A 19970-nucleotide genomic window follows, 5' to 3' on the forward strand; every position below is an offset into this window, starting at 1 on the left:
ACCAAACAGACACAGGAATGGGATCAATCTTCTCATCTAACTCTCGGCAGGAGAGCAGCTGAAGCTTCCTCAAACGGGGGCCACGCTGTCTGTGGCTCAGGAATAGAGGGTCAGCCTGAAGTCAACACGTACACGGGTTTTCAGTAACTTACCATGGCCCAGTCAGGGTGTGTTGAGGAGCTCTAAATGCTGCGTTCACAACGACGCGACCGGAACACCGGCTGGCTTCGTCACAGCAGCCAGACGGGAGTGATCAGCCACTCCGGCTGCTGGTGAGTTAAATACAGGATATAGACACTCACCTGATCAAAAAAAGAGTCCACAAGCACAGAAACAACCTGAAAGTCAATTAAACAATCTGTTTAATTAGAGAAAACTTGCAAGATTTCATTTCCAAAGGAAAGCGAGTACTGAAAAAAAATGAAGCTGAATTGTGTCCGTCCTTATTTTTCTTCTTGAAAAGGGAGAGGAAGCGGTGACAAAGTTCAGAGGCACAACTGGACAGCAGACGGGAAGCAGTGGGCGAAAAGGACTTTAAGTCTGAGAAAAACTTAACTACATATTTACAATATTCATTCTCAGTTGAGCTGACCGCACCCGTTTCTGCTCCTATGATGACACCAAGAAGGTTTCTGGTAACTAAAGCGTGTCCCTTTAACCTGTTTGAAAGGAGGACGTGGCGGGGTGGTGTTATTCAGTAACTCAGGCCGCGTCTACGTCTCTGTTAGTGTCTCTGTGAGGAGCATTATTTGGCAGGTTTGGCCTCTGTGGGATTTTCTCCGGTGTCCAGGGTCTTGAGGAGGCGGAAGAGGCCGGCGGCTTCGCGGATGCGGCTGAACTCGATGCAGAAGGCCTGGACCTCGATGAAGAGGTCCTGGACGTTAATGATCTTGTTCCGGATCAGCGACTGGAGGAAGACGCAGACCAGACGGACCAGACGGTTCTGGAAGAAAAGATAAAAGTCTCCGTGTAACCCAGTCCGGCTCAACAGCGGCACAAACTAGGGCTGAATCGACACCCGTCGGAAGGTTCCTACACAACTGGACATTACAACCGGCATGAAGGAGGATTTACTGCAGGACTGTTGGATTCGACTGCTCTAGTTTTAGCCGAGTGTTCCTGATACGCTGGCAGCTGGGCCTCTACTCCACACTTCCCTCTTCTGTCAGACTGATCGTTGAAGCCTAAGCAGTTGTTTGGCTGTAATTCTGCCTTAATCATTAGCTTTGGTGTGAAATATATCTTGAATGAAATAGTTCTTCTCATTCATTAAGTATAGTGAGTGTACAGGAATGTGTGTTGCCAAAATGAAAGCCCTGATACATAAAACGGCTCCTGCAGTTCAGCAGGGCTCCTGGAGACAGCAGCCGATTTTTGGCTGACATTCTGGTTTTTCTAAACGGATGCATTCACTTCTTGTTTTCTTCAACATTTTCCCTTTTTGTTAAAGGAAGGAGGATCTAATAAGACGCCTGCACGTTCAGCCTTTGCCAGACTTATTATTAAAGTGTTGCACTGTACCTGCATGTACTTGTCTTTGATTTGCTCACAGGTGGAGATGCAGTTGGAGATGTAGAGGTGGATGAACTCTGGAGGCAAGTCCACAGCTGTGGTCAACCTAAAAAGCACAAGAGAGGATCTGATTAGAAACAAGCCATCAGCTTTGGAGAGTTGTGTTTACTGTCACCTCACTGGGATGTGTGAGCTTCACTGTGTCTAGACTGGATGTAGGAGGAAATGTGTTGGTATGTGTGACTGTGTTGTGTACTGATCATCTTCTGAGCTCACTTTATTCCTTTGGAGTCATTTTTTAAATTAAAAATGCCAACGTTCTGTGGTTCCAGCTTCTCAAATGTGAATATATTCTCGTTCTCTCATTTTCATGGCTGTAAACTGACTCCCCTCGGGTTTTGAACTGGTGGCCGGATAAAACAACACATCTGAGGACATCACCTTTAGCTGTGGGAATTTGTGTTGGACAATTTTCAGGGTTTTCTAATGGTTTAGAGACAAATGTCTGATCACTTAATCAAGAAAAATAATCAGCAGATCAATAGATAATGAAAATAGTCCTGGAGGTGCAGCCCTAGTGGAAACGTGAAGCCTCCAGCTCAGAATGGATTTTTCAGTGAAGTAGGAGATTTCTTGTGTTCTGCTGTTAAACTTTTGAAATAGTTGAAATATTCATAGATTCTGGGTTTTTCACTGAGGGAGAAGGAGGAGATGTGATTTTAAGACTTTTAAACAAGGTCATGTTTTTATTTTCTTGTGGAAGCAGAGTATTTTATGTCCTAAACCGCGTGGAGGGGATCTCTAAGAGTCACTGCACCCAATCAATCATGCTTGTCCTGCCAACTAGTGGCGACAACATGCTCTACAACTCCTACAACCTCTGTCAATGCTACAAACAAAGCTGAAAACAGAAAAGACAATTATGGTAGAGACTGAAATTTCCTGTATTCAAGTAATTCTTCACCTGTGGTTCATGACGAAGGAAAATAAACCTGCTGATATGAAAATTACTACTATTACCTCAACCTCAATAATCGGGCTGAAAATATTATTATATTGATTATCAACTAATCTATCAAAAAAAAGTCACAAATAACAGATGATGTCTGTCAAAAGTTCCTGGTGCCTAAAGTAATGACAGAAATGAGCTGTTTTCTGTTTGACCAACACACACAGACATAAAAAAGTCAAAATAAATAAAAACCAAAATGAACAGGTGCAGATGATGAGGAATGGATGAAACCCTGTGCCGAACTACATGACTTCACTTCGTCCATGAGCAAAGACCCAGAGGAAATCTACAAAAAACAGCAGCTCACAGACAAACCTGAGGCTTTTAACATCTAACGGAAGTCGCTCCATCATGTCCATTCACTGTTTGGTCTAATAATAAACACAGACTGCAACACAAAAGTCTGCTTCGCTTTCAATCTCAAGGCAACCCAGTAGGTCACAACGACCGATACAGTAACAGCCCATGACAGAGAGCAGCAGCCTCACCTGTTGACGACCTCCATGGAGTGCAGCGACATGTCCATGTTCACCAGCACGGAGAAATACTCGGTGATCTGGCTGCTCTGCATCAGCTTCAGCAGCATCTCGATGGCCACCAGCGGGTTGTTCTCCACCAGGTCGGGGAGCTTCGCCGGGGACAGGCCGATGTGATACACCAGCTTCGGGTCCTTCTCCAGCTCGGCCAGCAGCTGCAGAGAGAGAGGAAACGGTGGGTTATGAAGAAGCAGGAGACATCGGGGCTCCGTCTGAAATGTTCCCTCTCTGTCCTGCACCAAGGAAAACTAGGGAGAATAAAAATTCCAGCGTCAGCCTTTATGCTCTTTCCCACCACCTGCCATTAACAGAGAAGTTCAAAGGGTGAATCTAACGAGATTCTACATTTTTCTTCTTGAAAATATTCAAACAAGCAATGAATGTCTCCAGCTAACGAGCCTTGCGTGTATTGCTCTGTGCCACAGAGATCCATAATATGAAATAGCTGCTTTAATGCTACAATTTTCCTTTGGGATTAATAATCAAGGTTTCTGCAGGTTCATCAAGTTGAACCTATTACCTTTTTAAAACTTTTCAGTACTACATACAAGTCTATTTAGTACCTATTTCACCTGCCAAAGGGCAAGAGTGCGACTGAAAGCCGAAAGACTCCAGTCTTTTGAAATGGCCCACTCCACCTACTTCTCATCACATGTGACTACACTGTTTCTGTAAACTACAAGCCACCATCCCACAGAGGACTACCCAGAATCCACTGCCTGTAGACGGTAATGTGGCCCTGAAAACTTCTCAAACCGCCGCTGCAGCAGGAACCAGCTCTCCACCACTACGCGTCGAGCCGTGGGTGACGCCATGAGTGTTTACAGAGAAGGGTTCGATAAAGCTCGTAAAGACATTTCGTAAAATTCTGACGCAACTACCAGCGTCTCTGTAGGTTTCCCCAAATTAAATTTAATACCTGTTTCATACCTGGGCCAAAGAATGACAGAAGTTCAGGTCAGACAATACGGTTTAAAAGCACATCAACTCTCTGAGACTTTCTCAGTACTCCCCAGTTAATAGAACTACAGTTAATCAATTAACAAGACCTGGACCCAGATGAGCAGCAGAAAACTGATGAGATGATTAAGCTATTAAAAAAAAAATAATAATTAAAGCCTTTGCTAAAATCTTGACTTGTCCAGTAGGGAAAATATGGCCTATACTTATTTATAATGAAATCACATTTTCCCGCACTTCCCGGCAGCAGATAACGATATTTGCTAATGATTTAGTTAATTAAATGAATGAACATGGACCCAAATAAGCAGCAGACGCTGGATGGAACGATTCATTTTAAGTTTTTGCTAAAATCTCGACTTGTCCACTGTGAGCTGACTCTGTTCCGGCTCCTGCAGCAGCAGCAGCAGCGACAGTGTTTGACTGAAACTCAGGACTGAACATCCTCCTGCAGCTCAGTCCCCGGTCACGACGAACCCACGGAGAGTTTAGAGCAGGAGAGCGTCTCCCACAGAAACACTTTATAACTGACACTACTGCCGACAGCAAACAAGAGTAAATGAGTAAATGAAACTAAAAACTTTTCAGACCTGTGAGCCCTTTGTTTTACTCCCCATGAATCTGAAATTGCTTTTTAGGACCTTTCAAGACCTGCAAATAAAGTACTCTGGTTATGTATTTTAATACATAAATATTAATGGCAGGATCGTTGCTTTAGACTGAAGAGAAAAGCTTTAGTGCCCGGACTGAACTTAAGGAAAACCTCTCGTGACACGACCCAGTGTGACGTTAACTCACCTGTGACTGCTGCTGGGCGGACAGCGGGCTCTTGAAGGCCTTGGACATGATGCGCTTGATCTCCACGCCGGTGCTGTTCTTCACACACATGGAGCGGTCCCACTGGACGCTGTGATCCGGCTCGGTGGGGTTCAGCCACGCCAGCTCGTCCTCGCACACGTGGAGGGGAGGCGGCGGCCGGATAAACTCGGGGCGGAAGTGACCTGTGGGGCGGAGAGATTTGGACATGTTAGATACGTGTACTTTTTCTAGTCTACAGGTCAGTTTGGTAACCATGGCAACAGCTGCACCAGCTATAAAAGGTGTCCTCATATTCAGAGAGTCAGCACCATGTGTCAGGATGTGAACAGCAATGAATTATAATCATTGGACCCCACGACAGAAAAGTGATCTACAGTATTATAATATTACGCCGATCGGATGGATGTTAAGACATTTACCTCTTTTAGATTATGAAAAACGCTGCACAGCTAAAAACAATCATGATTTAGGAACTGACACAGAGGGAAGAGGAGGACTGAGATCCAGAGCAGGTTCCGTTTGGTGATGAATTGTTTCAGTTATTTTTCAAGCAAAGGTCCCAAGCAATTTCTGGCTTCAATTCCTCAAATGAGAGGTTTTGCTGCTTTTCTCTGTCATATACTATAGAGAAAGGATTGTTTCAGACCCTCACCCAACTGTATATAGGAGTCACACCCGATACTCCATCCCTATGGTTCCCAAACAAATAGAAAAAGTTGTATCCTCAGAGTACAGGCCTTTTTGCCTCCTCGAACTGTTGTACATCAGCTAAATTTAGTTCCTGGTTTCTCTCCATCCAGAGGTCCTAAAAAGGTTCCTGGTCTCGTGGGTAAGTTCCTGCGGTGGAAAGGTCGTGTAACCTAATGTAAAGCAACTTCAGCATCAACAACACTTACTCTCCAGTGGAGGGCGGGGCCCTGTGACCAGAGACTCGATGATCTGATTGGCCACTGAGCTGTCGAATCCTGAGTTGGATGAATCTGGATCTGGGTCGTTCAGGATGCTGGGGAAACTGGCCTTGCTCTGAGTGGGCAGCTCTGATTGACGCTCTGGACGACAAAGACACACAAACACAAAAAAAGGTTCAATTAAACAAAAAAAAAAAAAGAAAAAGAAGCAGCAGCAGGAGAAACACAAAGAAGCGCTTCAGATTAGGATCTGTTTTTTGAAAAGTGACGGAAAGCACAAAGTGTTTGAGCATCATTCACTAAAACAACCATCAAAGATTAAGACACGATAAAGTCTAAGAGGCTTATTTTCATTGGGGTCTGCCAACATACAAAAAAATGACACAAAAGACAAATTAAAACCTGGAACCGTGACACTGGTTCGAGTTATGTAACAACCCTGTGTTCAGCTACACCTGACGTTGTTGCCTTCGAAGATGAGCGTTGTGGCTTTAAAACAGTAGAACTCAGTAGATACATGTCTGTGTTGGTGTTTATTCACCTGCTAAGGCAAGCTGCAGCCCGCTGATGTCTATAGACTGGGGCATGTTGCCGACGTCCATGCAGGACACCTGTCTGGGCGTCTTCTTGAAGAGGTCCCTGGGCGGCGCCAACATCAGCTGGGACAGGAAGAATTTCTCAGGCTGGGTGATGGGAGGAAGGAAGCCTGGAAAGATCATATGACAGAAAACAGATGTGTAGGTGGAGTGTTGACAGACAAAAAGCAGGGTACGCTGCAAGAGCTGTTCAGCATTTGTCTCTCGGAGGTCGAGAATCTGTGTTGCACAGGCAGCTTGCACCTTTTCTGACTTCTAAAATTCTGCAATGAGAGTGGCAGTTTTTGTTGTGTATTTGATCGAGAATTGGGGCAAATGCTGAATCAATCTGTGGCACACACAGCATCTTTCTCCCCCCAGAGCGAAAACATCTTCAAACTCCAGCTCTGTGTTTCAGTGTGTATGGGTCAACGCCATCGTTTACAGAATGACGACGAAGGCTGCTTACTGAGGGTCGGGGGCTGTGTGACAGTAAAGTTAAGAAGACAGCCTCTAATTTCTTCTGTCACCACTCATTTAAAATGTCCGTATATTGGAAAACACAGCTGTTGTCCTCAACCAGGATTTATGTTGACTTTGCCAGACAGCACGGCCCCACAGCAACTTGGAAATGGTTCATATGTGGAATTCATGAGCTGTGATTAAGTCACTATTTCATACTGGTTCAGACTTTTGACGACACAAACAGAAAAAAGAAAACAATTAAATGGTGAATTCTGCTGTGGTGACCAGAGAGAGCAGGAGGAGACTGAATAGAGGTGTAACAGGTTGTCATTTGGCAGAGTAACTGGCTGCATCTGTAGCCTACAGTCAGTCGACTGTGTGGCAGCAAAGTTACTACGACGTCTTTCTGTTGCCTCTAATTCATTTTAAATGCTGATATAGCATAACGCAGAGCTGCTGTCATTAACCTGTATTTATGTTGATGTTGTCAGTGGACGTCGTGACCACAAAATAACGATTTGGTCAGCTGGCTCTCTGTCCCACTCTTCACCAGATGTGAGCTGTGATGCTCAGTTTTGTTGTTTGCAAAATGAAAAGAGGACGAAGAAGAGATTTAGCTGTTTTTATGTTGTTCGGGTGTTTCTCTGCGGGCAGAGGTCTCTACAGAAACAACCTGGAAACAGTAGTGTGGATGCACGACATTTTCACACAAAAAAAGTTTTTCCTCCTCTCTTCTTGAAGGAGTGCTAATCTGTGGCTGACTTTTTTTGGTAGAATGGAAACCTGAAGACTGTTGTCTCTCCTTGGAACATGGACTTAATTGTAGGATGGAGACGCTCTCACTCATTTCTTGACTCGATGGACGTACACTCCCTGAGCACTTTATTAGGAACATCTGTACCCCTGCCCAATCAGCCAATCGTGTGGCAGTAGTGCATAAAATCCTGCAGATCCAGGTCAGAAGCTTCAGTTTATGGTCACATCAAACATGAGAATGGAGGAAAAAAATGTGACCTCAGTGACTTTGACTGTGGCGTGATTGTTGGAGCCAGACGAGCCGGTTTGAGTGATTCTGAAACTGATGATCTCCTGGGATTTTCACACACAACAGTCTCTAGAGTTTTTACTCAGAGTGGAGCCAAAAACTAAAAACATCCAGCGAGCATCAGTTCATGTTGATGAGAGAGGTCAGAGGAGAACGTCCAGACTGGCTGGAGCTGACAGAGGCTACGGTAACTCAGATAACCACCATTTACAGCTGCGGTGAGCAGAGAAGCTTCTCAGAATAAACAACATGTCCAACCCTTTGGTGGATGGACTACAACAGCGGTAGACCACGTCAGGTTCCAGTCCTGTCAGTCTAGAACAGAAACCTGAGGCTGCGGTGGGCAAAGGCTCACCAACACTGGACTGCTGAAGACTGGAAAACGGAGCCTGGTCTTGTTATTGCTGCTGACCATGTGCTTCCCTTTACAGCCACAGTTCACCATCTTCTAACGGCTACTTCCAACAGGATAATGCTCCAGGTCACAAAGCAAAAGTCGTCTCAAACTGTTTTCATGAACATGACAGTGAGTTCAGTGAACTTCAGTGGCCTCCCTAGTCATCAGATCTGGATCCAGTAGAGCACTTCTGGGATGTGGTAGAACAGGAGACTGACAAATCTGCAGAATTGATGTGATGCAGTCATGTCAACGTGAACAAGAATCTCAGAGGCAAGTTCCCAACATCTGGTGGAATCCAGGCCACGAAGATCTGAGGTTGTTCGAGATCAAAGGGAGGAACTAGCCAGTATTAGTGTGGTGTTCCTAATAAAGCGCTGGCCTAGTGTAGTCCCCACTGAGAGAGGTCGAATACAATGACCTATAATAATATAATGATGAAGTGGTAACAGTACAGTACTACAGTATGACTGTGTAGTGTTGAAATGGGGTTAGTGTATGAGACTGATAACACAGTATGTTAGAACTGCTGGACAACATCTCGAGTCCTCCTGAAGGAAACACACACACACACACAGACGTACCGGACAGCACCTTCTCCTGCTCCTCCCCGGCAGGTGCGGGGTTCAGCAGGTGGGCGAACACGGCGGCGAACGGGTTGGCGGCCAGCGGCTCGGTGCGGTACATCTCCCAGAGCAGGTAGAGGGCGGTGAGCCGCTGCGGGGAGCTGGGCAGCAGGTCCGGCTGCTGGAGGAGCATGACCAGCACCGAGCCCACCCTGAAGTGCTCCGCTTTCCCGAAGTAATGGTGGAAGTGGGTGGAGAGGCTCTCGAAGGTGTTAGTGCAAGCCTCCTCCGAGATGATGCTCAGCAGGTTGGACAGTTCCTTCGGAGCCAGGGTCATGGTCTCCTCACCTGGGCTTGTTCAGCTTTTTGGAGATCGGCACTGTTATAAAGCTCTATACTGTCGGTCAATACAGCAAATGAAGCATCCCCGTGATAAACTACGTGGAGTTAATTCATCTTTAAAGAAGAAACTACAGCCTGACAGTCATTACACGAGTTAGCAACGAGTTAGCTTAGCCTAGCAGCGCTAACTTGACAGAAACCGGCCAAGTCATCGCAAAAACGAAGAAGTCCGCCCGACGAAATCCACACTGACCGGTTCGGTGGCTACATAACAGTCTTCCAAAACCAGCAAACATTAAAAAAGCGTCATATCCAGATCTGTTGAAGCGTTATCACGACTGTTAAACACACGTCGGCTTCGTTAGCCGTTACAATTATGATTTGAACCTTTCGAAGCAGTGCGTCATGGGTAGCGTAGTTCCGAGGTTTCATGCCTACACCGGAAACAGCCCCCAGCCCCCAATCCCCCACCTTAGGTGAGCGAAGACCCGCCCTACCCTGCCTCCGATTGGCCGGTAATCGTTGACTTTCGTCGCTTGGGGGGGTGGTCAGGTTTAGGGATGGAGACTGATGATTGGTTAGGGTTAGGGGAAGAATATCAGGGTAGGCCAATCAGAGAGAGGCTGGTTGCGGGTCTTTGCCCAACTCCGGTGGATTATTTAAAAAAAAAAAAAAAAAAAAAATCACGTTTGGATTGATGCTTTTGCGAATACTCACAGTTAACAGAGAAATACACAGTAATTTCCTCTCCTCTCACTCTTTGAATACTGTGATAGAAACAGGGGGTGACACATCATGACAACATGCCACGAGTTCTCTCTTTGTTCTCAGTCACAACATTTGAAAATGACAACATTTGGCCATTTACACCGGTACATATAATATATATACTCGCTAAACCTCTGGTTTGAAAAACAGAAATCCGCTCAGGAATCAAGTGCCTGATGTAATTATATTTGGAGACCATTTTTCTTCCAATTGTGAAGATTTTATTCTTTGTATTGTTACTTTTCGCTTCGCCAATATATATCTGAACAGATCATTTTACTTCTACCAGAAAGTCACAACAGTCGGTGGGTTACCTGGGTTTCTACTGCACCACCTTTACTTCGTTCCTACTCTTGTACATCACTTGTTTGCTCCCTAAACCGAACTAGTTGCAGAACAGTGAAGGGCAACATGTGTATGAAGGAACTATAGAGGCACAAACTATAATACACAGGCCTACCTGTAATATTCGGGGCCTTAATATTGAGAACGGGACGGGTCGTGGTGTAAAGGAAGGATCAGGCGTCTTGACTGGGCCTGGTCCCTGACTCCCCTGGACCAGTGAGATCCAGAGTGTCATGTACACTGTACGGACAGATGATAGAGAGACAGACAGAGAGGAAGACAGAGAGACAGGAAGACACAGATGATAGAGAGACAGAAAAAAGACAGAGAGACAGACAGACAGACAGACAGAGAGACAGAGAGACAGGAAGACACAGATGATAGAGAGACAGACAGATGATAGACAGAGAGAGAGACAGATGACAGAGAGATGGAGAGGAAGAAAGACAGATGATAGGTGTCTGTCTGTTGTCTGTCTGTCATCTGTCTGTCTATCTCTATCATCTGTAGATGACAGGACAGAGACAGAGACAGACAGAGAGGAAGACAGACAGATGATAGACAGAGAGAGAGACAGATGACAGAGAGATGGACAGGAAGAAAGACAGATGATAGAGAGACAGACAGAGAGGAAGACAGACGGACAGGAAGACAGACAGACAGATGATAGACAGACAGACAGATGATAGAAAGACAGACAGACAGATGATAGACAGACAGATGATAGATGGAGAGACAGACAGAAAGGAAGACAAACACAGACAGATGATAGACAGAGAGACAGACAGATGATAGACAGACAGACAAATAGATAGACAGAGAGACAGACAGACAGACAGACAGACAGACAGACAGATGATAGACAGACAGACAGACAGATGATAGACAGACAGATGGACAGACAGACAGACAGACAGACAGATGGACAGACAGATGATAGACAGACAGATGATAGACAGACAGACAGACAGTCTATCATCTGTCTATCTATCTGACAGATGATAGACAGACAGACAGACAGACAGATGATAGACAGACAGACAGACAGACAGACAGATGGACAGACAGACAGATGATAGACAGACAGATGGACAGACAGATGGACAGACAGACAGATGGACAGATGGACAGACAGATGATAGACAGACAGACAGACAGACAGACAGACAGACAGATGATAGACAGACAGATGGACAGACAGACAGACAGATGATAGACAGACAGATGATAGACAGACAGACAGATGATAGACAGACAGACAGACAGATGATAGACAGACAGACAGACAGACAGACAGACAGATGATAGACAGACAGACAGATGATAGACAGACAGACAGACAGACAGATGATAGACAGACAGACAGACGGACAGACAGACAGATGATAGACAGACAGACAGACAGACAGATAGATGATACACAGACAGACAGACAGACAGATGATAGACAGACAGACAGACAGATGACAGACAGAAGGTCGGAGGCCCTCTTACCTTCGCAGGTCACGTGATTCTCGTCATATTTGCCATAAAGTTCTGTCGTTAAAAATCGATTTTGAACCAAAACACTTGAAAAGAGCCAAACGGCGACAACTGATTCTCCCGAGCCTCTGAATCTTTACTCGGTGAGTACTTCGTGAAGATTATCCGGCTGGCTGACTAAGAAATGTCGTCCAGAGGTCTGTTATCACAGAAGCGAAGTGTGTTGACAAGTAGCTAGTCAGCCTCAGCCAGCTAGCGTCGGTTTGCTCAGGTTTCAGGTACAATGGAGGACAACGCCGCTGAGGAGGACGGCGCCTCCGGCTCCAGGACCCGCTGCTGCCGCCCGAGGAACTGCTGGAGCTACTTCCTGAGGAACAGTTTTCAGACCCTGAGTCTGGCGGCTGTCGCCCTGGGTGAGCGGTGAAGCTACGGGTCGGTTTAGCCCGAGGCGCTAACGCTCCGCGGCATCGGACCCGGTCCGTCGATGCGAAGACTCAATTGGCCAAATGATAAAAGTGACTAGAAGTCAAACGACACTGAAACATACCTGATTGACGAAACCACTGAAATCACTCACAGCGGGCGTTTTTCCTACTTTAGGACGTTTTGAGGAACCGCTGAAGTTAAACCAAATGTGTATTTCCGGGGTCTAACTGCATAGTAATGTCGCGTTATCTTGTCTAATTATTGCTTTTTTAATTACACCACAGATTCACTTCCGGCCGCAGTCTCCCGCTCTGCCCTGTTCGTTAACTTTGACGGCAACAGGCCGGAATAAGGCATCGAGATGCGGGTTTAACTGGACACATACGCGTCCCTCGGCCGAATCAATAACGGCTGGTCCGGTTCACGACGCGATTCAGGGCCTCGGTAGCTGCGTTTCCCCTCGGACCGTGCGGGTAAGACGCGTGACACTTTTCACGCAGGTAGGGCGGGAGCGTCGTGGGCATTTTATTTTGAAAATGTCCTGGGTTTCGTTTTGGCGCCACCCAGCGGTGGCCTCCGTCACAGCACCGGGGCTGACACACACCGCCACATCTGGCTATTAATGCCCAGCGGTCTGAATGTGATGGGAGGAAACGCAGTTCAAGGCCGAAGTGGTCTGAATCATATAGCGGCAAACATGCTAACAAACATACCAAGCCATGAATTAGTGTTATTATTATTATGTGGCCTCTGCCTGACAAACGCCTAAATGTTCCAGAGTTCTGACAGTAGGTTTTAGAGGTCGGTGTGGCTTCGCTTGGGAATTACATGTGCTCGGTGAATTTCAGCCACATGGTTCACGGTTGGCTCATGAAACCTAGCTTTGTGTAAAAGTCTGTTTTAACCCTGTTACGTCCCCAGTCAGAGCGGCTTTTAATTTCTACAACGTCTTTGTTATTGCCTCGCAGGCATCGTCCTGGGCCTGACTCTCAAGATCTACGTCCCGGTGTCGGAGCTGAACCAAGTCAACATTGCTTTTCCCGGAGAAATACTCCTGCGGATGCTCCAGGTGGTTACAGTTCCGCTCATAGTGACGAGTGTGATAACAGGTAGGCGGCAGGTGTATTTCCCACTGGTGGTTTGGCAAGTTTAAGCTCATTAATCTTAAATTGGGTCTTTTTCTATGTAACTTTTGCTGAAGACCAGTCACTGCGATCACAAGTCGCGATAACAGGACAATGGTAAAGGCTAAAATGCGGCGTAACGGTAGCGCACAGCAGCATCTAGCTAAGGTTTGCTGACATTCGCCACCAAAAGCCACCGGTCGTACCGGACCAAGTCGGACTGTAGCAGCAAACCCCCTTAACGTACCGAACTGACCAGGGTGAGTTCGATGACTTATTAAGAGGAAAGATTTGTTGTCTCTTTCAAAAGCTACATGGTCTGGCCTTAAGGTCTGCCGATCAGAGCGGAAGTGCTTCTGCCTCTTAAATCATGGTCAGATCAGGGACAGAAGACTCCATGAAGAGAAGCCGTCTGTGGTAAAATGCCGTGGATCAGCGGCCGGATAACAGAGCTCTCTGTCGGCTGTGGCCGTCGCACGCCGCCTGCTTTTATGTGCCGGACAACATGGCGGAGCCGGACCGGCACTGCACCACGACGTGTGCGACGTGTGACCCTCATTAAACCCCGTCCGTGGCCGACGCGAGGCTCGTGAAGACGCAAAGCTCGGCCCGGTAGAAGTACTGCAGGGCTGTTTAGTGTGTGTAGCCCAGGCGGCGGTTACCGATTGGTTTCCAGGCTACAGGTATAAAAATGTGTGCGACGCCGGTCAGCCAGTCCACAGTTTGAAGTAGGGTTTCATCGAAACGATGCCTAATTTGAAATGGCCTGTTTATTTAACAAAGCCAGGTTTTAAACTTTAGACAGGTAGCGAGTAGATATTTAAGCTGTGACGCAGTATGTCTCAAAACGACCCTCACAGACGTACGTGGAACTCTGAGCTGCAACTGCAACCTTCCCTCACGTTCCACTGATGTCGCGCTCGTACGGGACTTTGCTGACCCTCCACCCTGTCGTCTGCAGACCACAGCCTCCGCTCTTTTTGTCTGTGTCTCACAGGTGTTTCTGGTCTGAGCGTTGAAACCTCCAGAAGAATCGCTGTGCGCGCAGCAGTGTTCTTTGTCTCTACCACCCTCCTGTCTGTGATTACAGGTAAGAGCAGGGAATCTGCAGGTCCCGAAAAGTCTTAAACAGCACCGAATCCCTTCTTGCACAACGGGATTTTATGCTCACTGGTTGACAGGAAATCATGTCATCCGTCGTCCATTGTTCATGTCGTCAGCAGCAGGACAGCGAATGAGTCCGGCTGAGCCGCGCCACTGCTGAAAGCTGTAATTTTACGGGAGCTTGTTCCCGCTCCCCAGCGATGCCGAGCGACAATAGAGATCTGCAAACGTTACGAAGATATGATGCCGAAGATCACGTGTTTCTCCGTCGATGGTTTGCAGTTCGGCATCGGTTTCGTTTCACAGTGTTTATCCCACGTAGAGACGTGTGTAACGTCGTAACGTAGCACTTCCTGGTCAGTCCTGTATGACCTCTTAATCCAGCAGCGCTGTCGCGTTGTGTTCGCGTACGGAGCAGATGTAGCGCACGCTCACGTTGTGTTGTGTAGGTCTGATACTGGTCCTGACTATCAAGCCGGGGGTCGCCTACGCTGCTGAAAAGGGCGAGACGGAAGACGAGGAGTCCTTCTCCACTGTCGATGCCTTGTTGGATCTACTCCGGTGAGAAGAAAAGGGAATATTCTGACATGTTGTCTGTTTTTCCAGTTCAGAAAGGTTTTGAGGTCAGTCAGCTCAACCAGCTAGAGAATCTAAAATCACTTCTTAAGCAGAAACAGTTGTTGATGTCAGGTCCAGACAACGTCACATCCTGTCCTTGATTAGGTTGCATTTCTAACAGGCTTCTAATAGTGTGACTTTATTGTTTATAGGAACATGGTCCCACAAAACCTGATTCAGGCTTGTTTCCAACAGGTATGTTCCCCATTAAGGCATCCTGCTGTATGACCTGCACACTTCCTCGGTCACGATGTGACCAATGATTTCTTTTTCTGTTTTCATCGTAGTACAAGACTGAGAGGGTGGAGTTTGAAATCAAAGCAGATGAGAACTCCAGCCTGGAAATGGTAACTAGGAGGATTATCTTTTTGAAGTTTCCATTTGCAGTGATGATCCTGGATACACGAAGTTGCTCTCAGACCTTTGTCGTTAATGAGTCTTCGGTCCTGTGACAGAACGTGACAGAGGTGCAGCTGGTGGGCCACTACGTCGACGGAGCCAACACGCTGGGCCTCATCGTCTGCTCTTTTATTTTTGGCGTGACCCTCAACAGGATGGGAGAAAAAGGGAAGGCCCTGGTGGAGGTCCTTACCGTCCTGAACGAGGCCACAAAATGGGTGGTCACCTTGATACTGGGGTAAAGTGAAACAACATCCTCCAAAATGTCTGACACTCTCCATGTTTGGAAAATGTAGAAAAACAGCACATCCTGTAGTGTAACGTGTGTTTTTGCTCACAAACACTGACATAGGGTCTTTTCTGCTCACGGCGTAGTGTGTCTTCTAACAAACGTATCAGTGTCTTTAACTCTCCCTCCCCCGGTAAATGTCGCCTCCGTACCAGAGGGGTTTTGGATCCTTTTTGGTTCCGGTGTCCAACAGCGTGTCCTCGGAATCGCATTAGATTTCTTCCGTTTCCTGAAATGAGATTTGGACATGCAACAGACAAGAGTCTGATAAGTTTTCATGTTAGGCTGCTGCTCTCCAGTGGCTGAACGGGTTCAGTGCTGCTTTTATTTTGTTCATCACATCCTTTCCTCTCCAGCTACTTGCCTTTCGGAGTGCTTTTCATGATTACAAGCCACGTCATTGAGGTTCACGACTGGGAAACTACCTTCAAACTTGGAAAGTTTATGCTAGTGGTTGCTCTCGGGTAGGTTTCCCTTTACTGTTTCAGCACTTCTGCCAGAATGGCGCTTGGGTTTCTGCCTTTCTCAGCAACATGTGATACACTTTTTGTTTTTTGATCATGTCATTTTGATTCATTTGTCTCCCAAGACATATGGGGACAAACATGTGCACCTGATGCCAGAGGTTATGGCCACTATCTTTTAGTGCAGGGACTCAGCAACTGTTTTAAATATTTTCCTCCCCGTTTAAGCGGAGCAACGGCAATAAAAGGCCTATTTATGATCAGAAAATAAGTCATGCTAAAAAAGGAGGAATGCACTTGGGCTAATGTAGGCAGCCTGTACGTAGATGCTGCACTATCACTGTCATTTTGCTGTCTTAGATCTAATATCCAGCTAAAGTTTGCTAACATAGCTAACGTCAGCCACCGTCAGCCACCGGTCCTGCCAGACCATGTAAAGGCTGTGGCGGCAAAACCAACTGAGCCGTGGTGCCTTTTACTGCTGATGGATTCCCCTTTCCCTTTTTTTTAGGGGGGTGTTGTCAGCTGCTGTAGCAGCAGCGTTGTGAATGCTAACTCTTGCTGTTGATGTAACTGTGTATTCCTGTTTCAGGCTTGTAATCCACGGAGCAATAGTTTTACCTCTTATCTATTTCCTGTGCGTGAGACACAACCCCTCCGCTGTCATCAAGGGGGCCTCTCCTGCCTTACTGACGGCACTGCTCATCTCGTCCAGGTAACTTCTTGTGTACGTTCACCATCAGAGCTGCACGAGCCGGGTCATATTTTAAGGGGCTTCACATTTATGGATAGTGCACTAACAGAGGATGCGCTGCGTCTCCAAGCTCTGCCACACTGCCGATCACTTTCCAATGCTGTGAGGACAGACTCAACATCGACAAGAGGATCACTCGATTCATGCTGCCCATCGGGACCAACATCAACATGGACGGAACAGCCCTTTACGAAGTGGTCGCAGCGGTTTTCATTGCCCAGCTCAACCACATCAGCCTGGACTTGAGCCAGTTAATTACCCTCTCGTAAGTCGCACTTCCTGTTGTAAATGATGTGGGACATTTAAAAGCGCAGGGTACAGTTTAATGTCAGTGTCTTCAGAAACCCTCCCAAGAGTCTCTGTGTTTGACCTGCAGTGTGACTTCAGCAGTGTCCAGCATCGGAGCGGCCGGGATCCCGGCTACAGGAGCAGTGACCACTCTCTTTGTTTTGACGGCAGTCGGTCTACCTGCGAAGGAAGCCTCCATCCTGGTGGTTGTAGAATGGCTCCTGTAAGTTCAAGACGTTACGTGGAACCTGTTTTCAATCTCCACTTAAGATACAAACGTTTAGATACAGAGCCACCGAAGGGTCATGGTGGGAATTTTTCTGAAATTCTTTTGCATTACATCCTCCAAAATGGAAGGGGAATGCAAAACTCAAAGCGAAGTACCACAGAAGTTATTGTGAGGGAACGCAAACTGTACTGTGCGGTGGTGAACCCCGTGGGGGTAGGCATTGGGTAGGGGTGCGTCGTGAGCCGGGCGGCAGGCTGGGCCGGGGGCCCGGGCGTCGCAGACTAGCTCTAGGGACGTGGAATTAGGGTAAGGGAGCTCTGACGTCCACAGGGAGCTCGGAGCAGAGCCAGTTGAGGTGGATTAGGATGCGTCCTGGGCACCTTCCGTTTGGGGTCTTCCAACTGGTAGGAGATCCCGGGGTAGCCCCAGAACACGCTGGAGAGATTATGTATCTCATCCGGCCTGGGAACGCCTCAGGATCCCCCGGGAGAAGTTGGAAAAGTTGCTGTGGAGAGGGACGTCCGGGATGCCTGAACCTGCTGCCAACGTGACCCGACTTCAGATAAGCAGCAGAAAACGGATGGATGGATGGAAATACAAAACTTATTTGAGGGAATGCAAAATTAAAAATCACGTTGACCCTTCTGGGGCTTTGTGTTTACGTTATTAATCTGAAGACATGAAGAACTGGTGCAACCAGGGTCCGGCTCATTTAGAAGACGACGAAGCAGTGTAAAGCCGCATGTATCCTCTGTCCTCATAGCTTGATGTCATTTGTGCCTTTCAGAGACCGCTGCAACACTGTCATCAACGTCATGGGAGACTGCATCGGTGTGGCACTCATCCACCAACTGTCGAAAAAAGAACTGAAAGAAATGGAGGAGTGGGGGCAGGAAATGACGAGGTGAAACACCAGATGGCCTGTTCATGTTTGGCCCATTTTCATATCAGATGCGAACGATTATTCCAAGGAGGAACGAGAGAGCCACTACTGGTGCGTGTGAGCAGAGGCGACCTGCAGCCAGACAAAACCTCCTGGACGGGAATTAGTTTTCCCTCGCGTTCATATGGCTAAAAATGATTGTGGGAAATAACGGAAATATTTCCCTTTAATTTCAGCAGCACTGGAATCAGAATTCGAGAATTCAGGGATAGATTGATGAATTGTGTTCATTACATTTTTGTGAGAGGCTGCCGTTGCATCATGATCATTATTTTTCAGTGGGGTTTTGTCGCTAAACCAGCGCACGTATGCAGTTTATTTGTGGATGTGTTCAGGTGGTGGAGTGGTGCGTTGTGCACGGGCTTGCGTTGCCCCGTGGGTGAGCGTTGCACCCCGAGGTCCCCCTCTGGCGACAGGCCCAAGAGCGGAGCAGCTGGAGTCCACTCTAAAAATATACCATGCTGAACTGATTCACATCTGTTTGTCGTCCAGAGGCCGATTCACACCACTGACAACTATGTGCTTTGCCCGGCTAGGATGCACGACAATGATGCTGAGGACCGCACCCGTGATGAGATCCAGGTCCACATCAGCAGTCAGGACTCTGATGATGACACCTTTCACACACACCCAGAAAACCCAGCTGCACCTCAGCAGAGGAATCTGGTCTCGAGATCCTGCACACCAGAGCAGAAGAATCCGTCTTTCTACCCGACTGATGAGTATATGTTGTGTCAGGTAATTACCGAGTGCTGAAAAACCTCTTTAATTTGTTATGAATCGTAATGATTTGACTCATTTGTTGTACCGTTTTTTTCATTTTGTATATTGTGTTAGTAAAGTCGCCGTCTGTGATAGAAAAAGTTAGAGTAATGAATGTAATCGATGTAGAGATTTTGAAGAGATGTGGTTGATCTAATCAACTGAACCGAGCTGTTTGCAAGTCATTTGAATTGTACTGATGCTACAGATTTACAGGGTTATTCAATTCATTACAACTGAGTCGACGTAGTGAATGTAACTATTGAAGTGAATGTAACCGAATGTGAACATTTATTGGCAAATAAATATTAAATAAACTGCAGTCACGTATTTCAGTACCTTGGAGAACAGGCAGCTTCTCAATTGAAATAAAGATGCATTTTGATTTAATTTACTGTCTATAAATATATTTTAAAATGATTGTTCAACAAGTAAAGTGAGGGCTGATAAAACTGGTCAACAGTAGATTTGGACTTTACAATGTCGGAAGTCAAAATGTCCCTGCAGGACGCTGCATATACAGCACAGCCCCACGCCAAGACCCGTTATGTTATACCATGTTCCAGCAGCCGCCAGCGGAAACACCGAGGCTGCCGCTGAGGCTCTTTAATGAAATCTGGTGGGAGGGGGTTGTGCCGAGTTGTCGGAGAGGGCGGTAACTCAACCATCCAGGTAAGGATCCTGCTAACACTGGTAGCTACCGGCCTGTGGTGTTGACGTATACAAATGGGCGGGGTAGACAGTAGTTTGTAGGCTGTGGCATGTATTGGAACAGAGAGGGTTACTGAGTAATTCTCAGAATGGACTTCAAAAAGGGACGATCCACAGTAGACGCTCC

At 46.9% G+C, this 19970-nt stretch overlaps 2 protein-coding genes across 12 annotated transcripts; one reads left to right on the forward strand and one right to left on the reverse strand.

The window, feature by feature from the left end:
• Positions 1–339: 339 nt before the first annotated feature.
• On the reverse strand, positions 340–11858 carry cnot11 (CCR4-NOT transcription complex, subunit 11). 5 transcript variants are annotated; one of them, XM_040148209.1, is made up of 9 exons: positions 11745–11856; positions 10366–10458; positions 8814–9174; positions 6289–6453; positions 5736–5888; positions 4819–5021; positions 3013–3215; positions 1522–1618; positions 340–943 (listed from the first exon to the last, which is right to left on the reverse strand). In XM_040148209.1, the coding sequence occupies exons 3-9, from the start codon at positions 9130–9132 to the stop codon at positions 746–748; spliced, it is 1338 nt and encodes a 445-aa protein (XP_040004143.1). In that variant the 5' UTR covers positions 9133–9174; positions 10366–10458; positions 11745–11856; the 3' UTR covers positions 340–745. The 5 variants fall into 5 exon arrangements, with proteins under 5 accessions (XP_040004143.1, XP_040004140.1, XP_040004141.1 ...); XM_040148206.1 differs by having other exon boundaries at positions 10366–10490; positions 11745–11854; XM_040148207.1 differs by having other exon boundaries at positions 8814–9187; positions 10366–10490; positions 11745–11854.
• LOC120801333 (excitatory amino acid transporter 3-like) lies at positions 11764–19454 on the forward strand. Of its 7 annotated transcripts, none has more exons than XM_040148198.1 (14): positions 11764–11875; positions 12004–12145; positions 13127–13267; positions 14280–14372; positions 14836–14947; positions 15157–15199; positions 15292–15351; positions 15460–15641; positions 16049–16156; positions 16749–16871; positions 16981–17175; positions 17287–17421; positions 18215–18331; positions 18907–19454. In XM_040148198.1, exons 2-14 carry the CDS (start codon positions 12016–12018, stop codon positions 19124–19126), a joined length of 1659 nt encoding a protein of 552 aa, XP_040004132.1. In that variant the 5' UTR covers positions 11764–11875; positions 12004–12015; the 3' UTR covers positions 19127–19454. The 7 variants fall into 7 exon arrangements, with proteins under 7 accessions (XP_040004132.1, XP_040004135.1, XP_040004136.1 ...); XM_040148201.1 differs by having other exon boundaries at positions 17298–17421; positions 18907–19047; XM_040148202.1 differs by having other exon boundaries at positions 17301–17421; positions 18907–19047.
• Positions 19455–19970: the final 516 nt, after the last annotated feature.

Source organism: Xiphias gladius, chromosome 16, assembly GCF_016859285.1.
Source record: "Xiphias gladius isolate SHS-SW01 ecotype Sanya breed wild chromosome 16, ASM1685928v1, whole genome shotgun sequence".
Lineage (NCBI taxonomy): Eukaryota > Metazoa > Chordata > Actinopteri > Istiophoriformes > Xiphiidae > Xiphias > Xiphias gladius.